Here is a 15,108-nt window from a genome sequence, read left to right as displayed (position 1 = left end):
TAACAAAAACTAAGACAACTGAGTTGTAGCGATGCTTATGGAGTGCTGCAGCCCTACCTTTTCTAGTGCACCAAATACAGGTAGTTTGCAAAAACAAAGGATAACAGCATTATAGAGGATGAGAAAAAAAATCAGAATTCTTGCTAAGGATCTCATTAGTAATAATATATTATTAGTTGTTATACTTCTGATAGCTCTGTGAAATCCACAAGAGAAAGAAAAGTACCTTATTGATGGCACAGGCTGTTTTTTCTCGAGTAGATCCACTGCTTGTCCTAATGATCTTTGAGAAGTCTTCTCGAGCAGCAAGGAGATGGGCAAATGTAATGGTTGATTTAGGAGATAGTGCATAACGCTTAGGCTGATAAATTCTTGCTATGTCATCTGTTTTAACCTAAAAGATTAAAAGTAAAATATAATTCAGTTAAGTATTTCTTGTACAGAAAAGAAATACTCAATGGGTGTACTTAGTGTGCATTTGGTAACTTATAATCAGTGTGAGTTTACACAGAGCACATAGTTTAGACACTCAATGTAGTAAAAACAGTGCTAGCCACTCACAAATGCCTTTGGCCTCACTCCCAACAATCAGCTACTATGCACAAAGAAAACAGTAATGCAGATGTTTAGTTAATGCTGAAGCCTATTACCTATCTCAAATTGACATGGTCTTGTCTAATGCTGTAATCAGTCCCTTTTGAGCGATCCTTTTAATGTGCCAAATCCCAAGGTCTACACAGTTCTACAGGGAAAGTCACAGCATCCATAGGCCTAAAAGTGGATCTTTGGGCACCAGCCATCCTCATCTCTCTCTCTATGGCTCCATGCAGCAAATCCAGCCAAAAGGCACACCTGTACCTCTTCCTAGTGCAATGCTCTCAGTATGTATTTGCAAAAATGAGCCACATTAACATCTGCAGATGTGAATACCTGCTGATATAAAACGAGTATCTGCAAATTTGCAGGGTTCTAGATAGAAAACTTGTAACTGAAAAAATGAGCTGTGGATAGCTGCATCATTCACATCTGCAGATGAGGATATCCACAGATATAAAGCAAATATCCACAGATTAACAGGGCTCTAGCCATGCTGCTGAAGGATCTCTGCCTCCCGTCTGTCTCTTGTTTTGTTTCCATTAGTTTTAGGTGACTATCCTGCATCTCTGAGAGCTCAGTTCTTAAGGCAGACATGTAATACCTTTTTGTCTTTATTTACCATGCTGTGTCCACATCTTCAGCTGCCTCTGAAGTCTGTTAAAGTCTGATCATTGCAGTTTTCATTGGCTTACACTCAAATGAGTGGAATGAGTGTCTAAAGTTAGGCACTGACATCCCTATTTAGATACCTAAATAAAAAGTTGCCTTGCTCTGAATTCTACTCAGTCACACTGCAGTCATAAGATAGGAAAAAATGTCCTTGTGTCGAGGGAGACCAAGGAAAAATATAGCAGTAGTATCCTTACCCTACAACAAGATAATTCCCTTTTCCTTTCCTCTCCTACAGTGCAGAGTTCATGCTAGCTGCTGAGACGAAAGGTGCACAAATAAGCAATAGTTTAATGTTGAGAATCAATTTTGAAAGCAGCATACGTGGATGGAGGTGCATGACTCCCACTGATATTTAATGAGATTTATGCAACTGAAGTTGTATCTGTACTTGCACTAAAGCTAAAACAGACTAACAACAGGGTAGGTTTTTAAAAACAGATCTGTGCATGGTCTTCATTCATTTTCAGTATACGTGCAAAACATTAAACCAGTTTTAAAATGAATTGGACCTAAACTGTTGCATTCCTTTAAAAGAAAAGGTAATCTTCTGGTTCATCCACAGAACTGGGAGTTAGGTAAGTTTTCTGTGTATCTTCTGTTGACATCATAAACTGTCTCTCACTTTTCTGATTTATAACATAACTTCTGCCCTCCTGGAGAAGGGGGGCACGGAAGATATAGCTAACCACAAGGCATGTTGATCTTTGCCACCCCTTCAAGGAGCAGCAGTGCTACTTTATCAGGAGTCCCTTCTACTGATGTTTCCTGGAAGGGATGAGAGAGGGAAATGGACAATCTCTCCGAGGCCCTCACCAACAAATGGGTGGTCTGGGCAGGCTGGGTAAACCCACATGGATTCCACCAATGCTATGGTACCAACCATTGTAACTGGTGTCGTACTGGCTATTGTAGCATAAGTCCGACGAGCCTGCTGCAAAGGGCTGGTGAGGCAGCTCCTTTGAGCCCTAGACTGAGGCAGGGCTATGATGTGAATGATTGCTGCCCAGGCAGATGGATCCTATGTAGCTACATCAAGGGCAGTGCCATGCCTACAATGTTGAATCCAGCATCAAGGATCCCGACTGCCACCTGGAACGGCTGCGGCCAGTGGATCTGCAGCGGCTGGTGATCTATGCCGCTGGCTATGTGAACAATGCTGCAATGGTGACTGGAGCCATGAAGCGGAATGGGCCTGGTGCCTCTATGTGCACGCCCAGGAACCTCAGTGACCAAAGATGGGGACTGGCATGCATTCAGTGAACCATGCCGTTCTCATGAGCAGTCACACAGGCAGTACTATGGACTCAGGGATCTATAGTACAGTGCTTCTGGTCCTTGGTAGGGAGTGCGTGCCACTGAAGGTGCGCACTCTCATGCTGGAGAGTCATGCCATGTCATCCCTCTGTCTGGGCTGCCAATCTGACAGCCAAAGGGGGTTAGTGGAGTTTGCATCTTGCAGCCTGACTAGTGGCAGTCACATGCCAGGGAGTGCTGCCTGGACCCTTGCCCTAGTAGGGTCTGGTGCCGCTGAGGTGGAGACCTCTAAAACCTAAGTGCCAGCTTCCCCATGACCGAAGAGCTGCAGGAGCCTGGATGGCCAGAACTAGGGATGTGAACATATAACCATATAATCAGTTGCACTCAGACTCCTGTCCTCCTCCTGGGGAGCCGTGGGCTACGCCACACTACTGCTTCTGTATTGGAGGCAGCAGTGCAGGGAGGCAGGTAGGAGCCAGAACACACAGTGAGACAGCTTGAAAGCTGGCTCCCGGCATGCACTGGCTTCCAGGGAGCCACATGATGGCCCATGCTACCGCCTCTGATGCATTGTGGGGCAACAGCGAGTTCCCCGGGAGTGGTGCATTCCACGGGGAACTGGCTATGAGTGAACATAAACGTGTAACTGCTGAGGTTTTTCAGCAATTAGACATTTACCCACATTTTAACATCCCTAGCCAGAATCAACAAGTTATTATGTCCAGTGCTGTCTGCAGAGCTGCTGGCATGACCGGAACGTGAATGTGGCTATGGGTCCTGCTAATATCCGGGATACCTGTGTGAGGGGTGGGCTACTCCACTTTGCTTGAGCAGGGGCCCAAGGGGGCCTGAGAGTTGCCAAACACAAGTCTTTGCTTGCCCCCAGATTTATCCCACTGTTTATGGAAGAGCAGTGAGCACCACCTTCAGCTTCTTTGCCAGAGCCATCAATAGTGGGGTACCGTAGGATACTGCACTGAAGCCACAGTGCTTGGTGCAGAGTTGGATTAGCTAGCTGGTGCTGGAGTTAGAAAAAACTCCATTAGGAGGGAGCAAAGACAAACATCCCTCACCTTGAAAAACTTGCAAATCTTGCACTTGTCATTTATGTGACCTTCTCCCAAGCATCACAAGAAACTCCTAAGAGGATCACTCACTGGCAAGAGCCATATGCAATTGTCTCAGGATTTGAAGCGTGGGAATCAGGGCATGCCTGGCCTGATTCCTGAAAGGGATAACAAGTTATTAACTATCTAAGTACTATACTACTAGGGAACTATACACAAAAACAAGGAAAACATTTATGGTAGATAAAAGAGCTACAATAGGCACATAAGAATGGCTATACTGGATCAGGCCAAAGGTCCATCTAAGTCTAGTATCCTGTCTTCTAATAATGGCCAATGTCAGATGCCCCAGAGGAAGTGAACAGAATAGGGAATCATCAAGTAATATGTTTCTTGTCACCCATTTCCAGCCTCTGACAGACACCATTTCTATCCATCCTAGCTCATAAGTATTAATGGACCTAACCTCCATGAATTTACCTAGTTCTTTTTTGAACCCTATTAAAGTCCTGGTTTTCACAACATCCTCCTGCAAGGGTAGCTGGAGCAAAGGCAGTTCTGTGTACTGTCACTGGCGTCAAGAAAGGACTGAAGGTGGAGGGAGCGTGCAGCGCCCCTTAAACTGTGCCACGGAAGCGCCACTTCAGAGGTTGTTAAAGGTGCTCCCCTATGGGTACTGCTAAGAGAAAAAAAACTTCTAGCACCGGTGCAAGTAGCGAACAAGCGCATCTACTGTGGAATGTACAAGAGCAACCCCTCAAAGAAGAACGTGTTTTAAATATGGTTATGTGTAAATATATACATCTAGGAACAAAGTGTAGGAAATATTTATAAAATGGAGGAATGACTGAAAAAAGAGATTAGGGAATCAGGGTGGATAATCAGCTGAACACTAGTTCCCACTGTGACAATAGTCAAAAGAGCTAACACGACCTAGGAGGCTTGAGAAAGGGTTATTTTGCCTCTATGTTTGACATTGCTGAGACTACTCCTGGCATACAGTGTCCAGTTCTCGTACTCTCAAATCAAGAAGGATGTTGCTAAATTGGAAAGAGTTCCGAGAAGAGCCATGAGAATGATTAAAATATTTAAAAACATGCTTTACAGTGACTATATAGCTCAACAAAGAGAAGGTCAAGAGTGATTTGATTATAGTCTAAATATGTATATGGGGAAAAGTGTTTAATAACTGGCTCTTTAGGAGAGAAAAGGTTTAATATGATCCAATCACTGAAAGCTGGACTTAGAAAAATTCAGATGGTAATAAAGGTGCAAATTTTAGCCAGTGGAACAATTTACCTAGGGTTGCAGTGAATTCTCCATCGGTGATCATTTCCATGCACCCCAATGACAATACTTCTCTACCTCTCAGAGATGCTGGCATGATTAATACTCTCATTTTTTAAAGTTTTTATATACTAAGACAGTGAACACCACAGAAATCCCAAACATAATGGGAAAACATACAGAAATTAGGACAGTGGAACAGACAGTTACTGATAAGTAAATGGCTTGTTCCAGACAGATTATCTTTTTTAAAGTATTTTGAAAGAAACATGACACCTGCAGGCATACACTAGAGTAGTAATCTGGAAGTTTCCTCATGAGACAGATACCACCTTTCTTGCTCTCTAAAGCATTACTGACGATGATGAATTTTTTTGGTACAAGCCACTATTCACCTCATTATCCACCAGACACCCAAACCTTTTTTCAGAGCCAGTGCTTCCAAGGACAGATTCTCAATTCTGTATGTTAATTTTATCAAGAGTGATCATGAGAGTAAATATCTGCATCAACCAATTAAATGTGCAAAGGAATTACTGTAGGAAGGCTCATTTGGAATATAGCAGGATGACATTATGGCTAACACTACTGTGATTTGTGTCCTTGAGTTAATGATAAGCTGTCAGGACATCAGTTTTATATCTTCTTGAACAAATCCTATCATACAATGCCTTCCACCACCAAATCATGGCATTGGTTCTCTATTTTGTCACCAATCATTTGCTACTCCACCTGAGTTTTCTTGAGTATGGATTGAAACTAGCAGAGGAGAGACTGATGGCTGTTGGAATATGGCCTTGTGCTAGGTTCAGAAGCTTAGGGTTCATTAACTGGCAGCATTCAGAGTTACTAGGTTCTTCAGAAATATCCCAAGGATTCTGTAGCTCTCTGAGATCTGGGTGTCTCTCTGCATGTGGAATACTTTGAAGCTTTTTCCTACAATAGCTCAAGAAAAAAAAACAAAGGGAGAAACTAACATCTTTAAGTGAAGAACACTGGATCAAATCCTTTTCTCTCCACACTATATACAGAATGTATGTTACAAGTAGTACTCAAAAAAGTTAGTTACAAAAGACTTTTCATTGCAAGAGAGCTTGGAGACGTGTAACAGACCATCGCCACCTACAGAAAGCAAAAAATAAATCATGTTTACCTTTGCTCTATCAGACCATCCAAAGGATTGTACTGTCACATCTAGACGCTTCATTAACATCCGACGACGACATTCATATTCACTGCAGAGGACATCATTGATTTTTTCCAATCTTTCCTACAGCATTACAATAATAGGGACAAATATTTAATTCCATTAAAATGCCCAAGGCCTTACAAGCTATCCTGCCTTTGCCAATGAAAGTGTTGGTCAACAGTTGACAAATATGAAAAAAACATTTACAAGTTAGACTGTGACCAACTGCATATATTAATGTATCAAAATCAATCTAAAACTAGGACATGAAGTATTTGAAAAGGATGTCATAAGGGTATTATATCATCCCATTAAATCAAATGTAATATTAAACATTCACTACCACACTATTAAAATGGAAACATGTGAAAAGCTAGAAGAGAAAGGCCATCGGCATTCATTTTGCCCATTATATGAAACAAGGAAAGTAAAACAGAGAGGGGTTTTACCGTTTGATCAGGATTCAAAGGTGTTGTTAATAGTGGTTTCCCCACGTGAGTATTTTTTACTTTCAAAAGAATGTCCTTGATCTGAAACGAAACACAAATACACACGCCCATCTCAGAAAACATTTCATTGTCCTAAATGTACTCATGAATCACTTCCAGTTGTCAATTGCAATTGTGTGGGCCACTACCCATTCACAATTACATAATAGTCCTGGGACAACTTCAGCAACTACTCAGCAAATAGCTTTAAAAATATTTCACTCCTATCTAATGCAATGTAGCAGCTAGAAACAAGAAGGTGATCCAGCACCAGGTGACCAATCAGCAATTGCTAATGAAAAATTTTGGGAGCAACACCCTTATACATGAAGTTAAAGGTAAGTACTAGTACTAAAAGGAGTAGCTAGCTTCCTTCACTATCCGATTCTACATTCTTCAGAGGTCTGACCAGCACCACCCCTGCTTACAATTTCTGCCTTGCTTGTGTTCTCCATGCTTTTCTCCATCTTCCTCCTAACTGATCTATCTGCATCCTCCCTCCATTTCATCCTAACAAACTGTTCCATACCACCTTGATATAAGCTCCCTCTTCATTCAGCTGTCTACATGTGAAGTTCTTCAAACATTTCAATGACTGCCCGTATAATTTCTATGTGACTTTGAGGCTAATTGATCCTTTATGTAAGATTCAGTGCAGTCCATGGCAAATCTGGGATGGTTGAAGAAGGGACTATGTCTTCACTAATGTTTTTAACAAAATGGCACACAATTGTTATCCAAACAAATCAAAATAAATCTAGAACAGATGAACATTTATACACTAAGCAGAATAATTATGGCAGCTCATGATATTAAGAAAGGATGCCATTATAACACTAGATCCAAGGCTGAAATGATCTGCATGTAATCACTCAGGCATTTGTATAAGATACATGGTATAAGGATAAATTCCAAGTTCGCTTTCCACTAAAACTCCAACAATTCCAGACCTTTATGTAAGAGGGCAGAGTGCTGCCATATTTTATGTAAATTATGGGATCTTCACAATAATTGATAGGAAACTGTTATAAAAGGCTGTTGCCAGAAATAAAAATTTACAGCATCAACATGTTAAGAAACAAATTTTAATAGCAATATTTAAGTGAATTAATTCATTCCCCTCTTTTCCTTTTCATCTTTGATTCATATTTTTTTCTTGGTGTCAACAAAATCAAGAGGAAAATTTCTGTTCGGTATGTCTCATATATGAGTGCTTTATTTAGCCCAAGAAAAACAACCACCTTTCCCCCATTCTTCTTGTGGAAAATATGGTGTTTTGTGTTTATTTTCCCTTACATCATTAGTAAAACAGTAGAAAGCACTAATGTAAAGTTGTGTCAAATTTTAATGTCACCATACAACAGATTGTTAACCAATGGCACACTGAAAATGACCAATGGCACAAAAATAACCAATGGCACAAAATGACTAGCTAGACCAGTGGTGGGCAACCTGCAGCCCATCTATATGTGGCTCATGAGACTTTTTTTTTTTAAAACCAGTGTCCACTTGCAGGTTAGCCAGATTCCATTGGTTTCTATCCACAGGTTTTTTCCTACCGGTGTTATGTATCTCTCACTTGAGTAAAGCAAGGCTCATGCTGATTATGTGCACAACAATGACTGAGTGCCATGTGCTCCCCCTGCTACGGTCCAATCGGCACATTCTGCAAATTCTAAATACGCAAGCACAGAGAGATAAACTAGCTTATATGGGGAGATCATCTTGGAGCCCACAATCGTGCAGCCCATTGAGATGAAGGAGGGCCACTCATGTGGCCCACTCACTAGCCTTGGTTGCCCAGTGCCAAGATAGACAGTGGAGGTTTAGAATCTTCCACCCCATCCCCAGTGCTGATCACATTGAGACTATGTATCAGAAAAAAAGGACATAGCAAGGGGTTTCCTTATGTCTCACTGATCCCCAACAACTACGCTGGTTCCTTGAGGGATCGGCAGCCTGGTTAATTTATAGCCAATTTCAGGCTTGTCCAACTTAACCAAGGTACCACTCTGGGGTATAACCATACCATGATCAGGAGAATTTCAAAGCCACGTGGTCATATACTAACATGAGCTATGCATCTCTCAGCCATAGTCAAGGATCTGGTCACTATGCCTGGATTTTAGTAAACTATTTTTATACCATATCACAATATCTGCCTGAAAAGCCAAACTGCCTTCAATGAGTATTATCCCAGGACTTGAAAAACGGCTGAAAGGCCTTGAACTAAAGTTTATTAACTTTAATAATAGTGAATTTAATAGTAAAACAACAACCTTTATGGTGGCAGAGTTGGTGAACTAAAGAGATCAATGGGAAGAGGGACTAAGAGGCACATTAAATTATATTTTAAAATTACACAAAACTGAAAAGTCACACACACATACTAATAGAGACAAATGTAAATTTAAATTCTCTAATGATATCATGAAGAAGAGCAAAATGTATCAAAATAGGATTCATTTTGGAAAAAATAGAAACCTAAGCTTCTGAGAGGGGGAAAATAATCTAAAATAAGCATAATGTAGGAAAGAAAACCTAGAAAGTGCTGGTTTTGAAAGAGATCTAGACATGAGAATTGACAGCAAGTCAGACATGAATTTGCAATGGGACAGGGTTACTACTAGGAATGTAAAAAATAATTTAAAAATTGTAACTATGTAACCATTAAAAATTCTAGCAGGTACATCGTTCTACATACTGCTAGTCCGGTAGTATAAAGCTTATATAATTTATTCCGCGCAGTTTGCAGCGCAGTCACCTCCCCGGGAGTGGGGCCAGCAGCAGGTACATGCCGTGAGCCAGCTTCCCTGCTGGCTCTGCTGTATAAATGTATAAGGCAGAGCCCACAGTGAGGAACGCAAGCCGGCGTGTAACCACAACGGAAACTGATAAGCTGATGTATATGTTTACATCCCTAGTTAGTAACTCAAGGGGACTATAATTCTGGGCTTCATATCCATAATCATTAGAAAGCAGCCATAAACACTGACAGTATGCTCATTATAGGACAGGCACAATTGGAATGCTCAGTTCAGATCTGTGCATCTGTCATGAGCAAAAAGATTGTGACGTAATAGGGAATCTAGGAAACAGGACCAAAACTGAGTAAGTTGGAGAAATGGACTCATGAGGGGAAAAAAAAGTGTCCTCTAATGCCTCATTCTTTATAAGATGCTAGACAAACTACAGGGAACAACCTTGTATTTGCTGGGAGATTAAACTGATGAGCTGTGAAAATGTCTCTATCTTTTATACCATACTTTTGTTAGTTTAAAAAAATACACATACACACACTCATCCAGAGACAACTTTATTAGTCAAGCAGCATTAATTTAAAAAGTAGTAACATTTTGGGTATTCCTACACTGCATCACCACCACAATCAACAGAGTCTAGGCCAGTGTTTCTTGGGCCGTTCCGGCTTGTCTATCTACAGGCTCCACAGCCACAGAGCTTCATGACTTCCATTGGCTCTGGTTCCCTGTTTACAGCCAAGGGGAACCAAGGGGAGTAGGGTTGCAGAGCGGTGCTTACCTGGGAGGCTTACCTCAGGGCTATTCACGCAGCTTCCACCCACAGGCACCACCCCCCACAGTTCCCATTAACTCTGATTCCTAGCTAGTGAGAGCTGCAGAATTGGGAGCTTGGGGTGGAGTCAGCACATGAAGCTAGGAGTTAGGGGTCACTGCTTCCCAGGAGCTGGGTAGGGAGTCTGCCCTAGCCCCACTAACCTCCTAGGGCACCCCGCAGGCTGCATCCTCCCCCCACCACTCTGGTGCCTCCTCAGGTAACATTCCCTCTTCTCCTCTTGAGCACCCACGGTGCTGCCCCCTTGGGCTATGACCCTCACCCCCAAGCACCTGAAGTGTCCCCCTGTGCAAAGCACCACATTATAGTCAGGGATATATAATAAAAGTCATAGACCTATCACAGGACATTGAATTTTGCTTACTGCTCATACCTATCCGTGAGTTTTACTAAAAATACCTGTGACCTAAATTGTAGCTGTATCTGTAACAGAACACATCTGCCATGTTCTTTAATAGCAATGTGATTGTGTTCAAGTGCATTATGTATGCATTATGCAGTAGGTTTAGCAAATGCCATATAAACATACCTCTGAAAACTAGACATGTTAAAGATAACATGCTAGCTTCAATTTAAAAGTAAACTCCAAAACATTTTTCTAAAACTGTTTTTGCATAGCAACTAAAACATATGAAAGGAAGATAACACCCTTTTTCCCCCTCATCTTTCAAATTGTTTGATCTAAGGTTCCCTGAGGCCTCCCTTGACATGATTTAAAAACTCCAGGGACCAGCAGTGGGTGAGGGAGTCTTGAAGTAGGGATCTTGGGCACAGGCAGAGTATGACTTTTTATTTTGTGGGGCCAGAGATGCTTGAGCCACCTCTGCACCATGGGGTCCAGGGAGGGAACTCCACCTCCCCACCGACTCACTTCAGCAGGCCACCCACCCTGTCTATATACTGGGGGAGGGGAAGGGAGGAAGGAGTCCAGCCAAAAACGATAACTCAAAGGCGGGGGGCTTAGTTCACAAAGTTTGAAAACAGCTTAGGGTATAAGGAGGGGGTAGTTAAGGGCAGAGGGGTAGCACAGAGGGGATAGTGCAGGAGGTATAGAGAGAGGTGTTAGGGGCTGGGAGGACTCCCCTGCAGTCCATGTTCCTGGAGGGGTCTACCAGCCAGGTCTCCCTACCCAAGCAATTCTTACTGGCTACTTCTGGGAGCTGAGGGGCTTGCTTATGGCAACAGCCAGAGAAGGGCTGTGCAGTTTGGGGTGGGGCCAATGTCCTTAATATCCCCAACACTGCCAATGGGATCAGGGCTTCATCCCCACAGGAGGTGCCAGGGATTGGACTCCAGATATCAGCTGCAGGGCCCTGCAGACCCCATGACAGGGATCATGGACCCCAACAGGGCTACAGACTCTGGGTTGAGAACCACTACTTTAGGTCATCCTTTAGTGTTTCATTTCATTGTCTACGACTTAAAAGATTTAGATCTTTTCTACTGTACATATCACTACAGTATATAAGAACGATTAGGTGGCAAAAGGCATTTTACATGATTACAACTTTACATTATTTCATATTGATGTTATTTACTTTTTCTTTGTCCCTTGCCAAATAATTATTAAATTCACACAACCTTGCATGTGAGAGCAGTATAAACCACAGGATAGTAAAGTAGTGTGATTCTCCTGGATTGATCAGTGTTCATTTCAAATATCATTGTACTAAATATCATTGTTTCTCTCTCCGTTTACCTTTACAAGGCAAGTCTAGAGGAGGACAATGTCCTGACAAGCAAACCTTAAGGTGCCATACTAATTTTTCAATCCTATCAACTGAAGTAAATAAATATATTATTGTGGTCACTGCAGCACTAAATTGACTTAATTGTTCTCACTGTCTTAAAGTTTAGTAACCACTGCACCAGGTTGCCACAAGCAATATAAATCTTGAGACACTTTCAACCTCTTCAAGGCCAAAATGTGTTCCATTACAATAATTATAGTGTCAGTGAAGAAAGTGGTTTGGATTTTATACTTATACTTATTTTGTAAATAATCTGAGACATGATTAAAAACACAATCAATATTCTGATGTGCCATACCAAAATACAACGTGTGATCTTTCCCTTTGGCTTTGCAGCAGCAGTCTATCAAACACTATTCTCAGAACTATTCCCACAGCTACTGATAATGGTGCTGAGGCTAGACAGAGAAAGAGCAGACATGGTAAAATACAGCAAACATTTGAAAATTGAATAAAACAGACTAAGTTTCTATTACAAATGATAAGCATGAAACTGTAAGTTAACAACACAATTTTACATGGACCCAAATAAAGTCAAAGGTAACAGACATTTGAAAATCCAAGAACTTGTTTCAAGTGAAGGAGTACAAGCAACTAGTACTAAGATAGATACCATTACTAATTCTCAAAAAAGTGATTTTTTTTCTTGAGAGACCAGAAAAATAAAGGAATCACTATTATCGTCCTAATGCTCCCACTATAGCTATCTGGAATTCCTTCTAATACGTTAAGATAAACTGTGAACTTGAGGCATCTAAAAATAAGTGCTTTTAAGTAAATACAAATCAAAGATGTATAATGATTCTGTAATATTCCTCAAGTGCTCGGACAAGGGAAACTTGAATATGTATAAAATAGGTAGGAAAAGAAAGAATTGCACCATTCTTAATAGTTACATGGAATATTGTACAATGGATTAATACACTAGCTTTGACACCTTTGAAGGCTCCAAAGCAAGTATAGCTGATATCGATTCATTGCTTACAAGCATATTGGAAGAGACGTATGAAATAGTTTTCACATAAAAAAAAGTTTCCACTGGAAATTTTCTGTTTGTTCAAGTACCTGTTGTAACTCTCCATAAGTTACAGCACTATTATTTTTATGCATCAGTGCAGACAAAGGGTATCTTTTTGGAAAAAAAATAAACCAAGTTTGCCAGATATGATAGACCTGGGAAATGTAAGAGTCCTATGTGTATTTACTGGATTCCATATTTTCCCCTATTCTGTCAGATAGCTGCTGTTCTGTTCAACATGAGCAGACCATAAGAAGGAGAATTTTTTAAATTAACTAGAACAATATAGGCCTTTCTCCAAAGAGAAGCTCCTCATGAATCAGAATTTCAGTGATGATACCTGATGAGGTGCATATCTTACTTACAAACACATACACATTGCAGTTCAGACTACAGAGGTTGCAGCAGCCAGCATAACTACAGGATGAAATTGACTATGTGTGCTCGTCATCCATGTTAAATCTGAAACTGTAAGGATTCTATAAACACTGTTTCAATCAAAAATAATTTTTCTACATTGATAAAGACTTCCTACATAGTGAAATATTATAGGAGGTAATTACTAAATGCCATAGTTTGTACCAATTTATAGATCCTTCAGTTCCAAAAAAATTTACTGATAACAATCTTACAAATTCATAATGCTCATTTGAGCTGTACTACTATTTCAATAAACATGCCCATAAACATTTTAATTACTGGCTCCTACCAGAAGTCTGTAGAAGTGAGCTCAAATTGGCCTTAAGGGTCTGAGCTTTATATACATTTTAGCACCACATTTGAGCTCTGATTTATATGCAGATAAGACAGTTTTCTTCTTGTCTACTTGCAGCTTAAGTAAAGTGTGTGTGCACTATACAATAGATTTTTTTTTTAAAAGCACATTTTTCAAGGATCACCGAATCATAGAAATGTAGGACCTGAGAGCATATGCTAATGTACTGCAAATTTTATAGTCCACACTCTAAAACAAGATGTGGAAGTGGTAAGCTGGTATAAAATCTTAGTCAGTTAAAAAGTAAAAGTTATAACTTTACTCCAGAAGAACATTTAGGTGCTATAAAACAATAATAAAAACAGTCCACCCATAGTTTTCTACTTTATACAAGGCCAATGAAGCAACTGTATATGGATATACTATTAGAGACACAAGGTGAGTTGAAATAATATCTTTTACTGGAGCAACTCTGTTGATGGAAGCAACAAACTTTTGAGCTATAAAGGACTCTTTTCCCAGTCTGTCTAGCTCAAAAGTTTCTCTCCCCAACAGAAGTTGTTCCAGTAAGAGGTATTTCCTCATCTACCTTGAATCTCTATCATCCTAGGACAAACATGGCTACAAACACTGGAAATACGGATGTCACGTGGCATTCAGGAATTTTTGTTCAAGTCACAAATTAGCATACATGGGGCAAATCCTGAAATACGTTCATCTGACAAAAACTACTTCTCCATTTTTTAGAATACAGATTAAATATAAATTATTTTAAAAGTGCTTATATTGATCTTCTTAAAAAATAATAGGGACTAGTTAAGAGACATATAGAATTATACTGGTTAGTTAACCAATTGGGAACTCGAATTTTATTTTCATGTAATAGCCCATTGCTAAAATGAGTATTTCCAGCGGGAAAGGGTTTTTCCAGAGGTCATTTCAGTTAAATAAAACTCTATGATTCTTCTTAGAATTTGAAGTAAACCAGCCGATGCAATGCAGTTAACAACGGCAGGTGACCCTGAATCAACTTCCAGTGAAGTGGTTTTTTAATGTTGTATAAGTTGTCATCATGGCACATGGAAGTACATATAAATATTTTGTACTAGCAGCTATGTGTGTACTAACCATTTCAAGTGCATTCAGAGTAACCAGCCTGAGCTGAAAATATAGGTTTAAAATTATTTACTTGAAAAGATTTGTTTTTGTTGTCTCTACAGCTTTGGCATGATTTAAGCAATCAGACTAGGAGTATCTGTACACTGCAATTAGACACAGTGGTTGGTCCATGCTAGCTGACTCAGGCTCACAAGGCGGTTTAATTTCAGTGTGGACGTTTAGGTTCTGGGATCCTCCCCTCTCACAGGCCTGAGTCTAGGGGCACTCTAGGGGCAATTAAACAGTCTCTTAGACTAAGCCCAAGCCATCTGGTACAGGCTAGCTGCAGGTTTTAATGTAAAATCCTGTTTGTTT

At 40.5% G+C, this 15,108-nt stretch overlaps 1 protein-coding gene across 2 annotated transcripts in view; it reads right to left on the bottom strand.

The window, feature by feature from the left end:
* The window catches only part of TSLIG3B (tRNA splicing ligase complex subunit 3B), a 48,865-nt gene that overhangs the window by 16,941 nt on the left and 16,816 nt on the right, over positions 1-15,108 (bottom strand). Inside the window, exons 5-7 of one of the 2 annotated variants that reach the window (XM_075927042.2) lie at positions 6,519-6,599; positions 6,034-6,150; positions 227-394 (exon numbers count right to left, since the gene is read on the bottom strand). In XM_075927042.2, coding sequence (XP_075783157.2) covers positions 227-394; positions 6,034-6,150; positions 6,519-6,599 — 366 coding nt within the window. The remainder of the gene's footprint in view (positions 1-226; positions 395-6,033; positions 6,151-6,518; positions 6,600-15,108) is intronic. The other variant, XM_075927041.2, reaches the window with a different exon arrangement.

The sequence above is a fragment of the Pelodiscus sinensis genome, chromosome 5, assembly GCF_052426305.1.
Source record: "Pelodiscus sinensis isolate ZL-2025 chromosome 5, ASM5242630v1, whole genome shotgun sequence".
Classification (NCBI taxonomy): Eukaryota; Metazoa; Chordata; order Testudines; family Trionychidae; genus Pelodiscus; species Pelodiscus sinensis.
The sequence above is the reverse complement of the archived record's forward strand: the minus strand, read 5'-3'. Positions and strand labels throughout refer to the sequence as shown.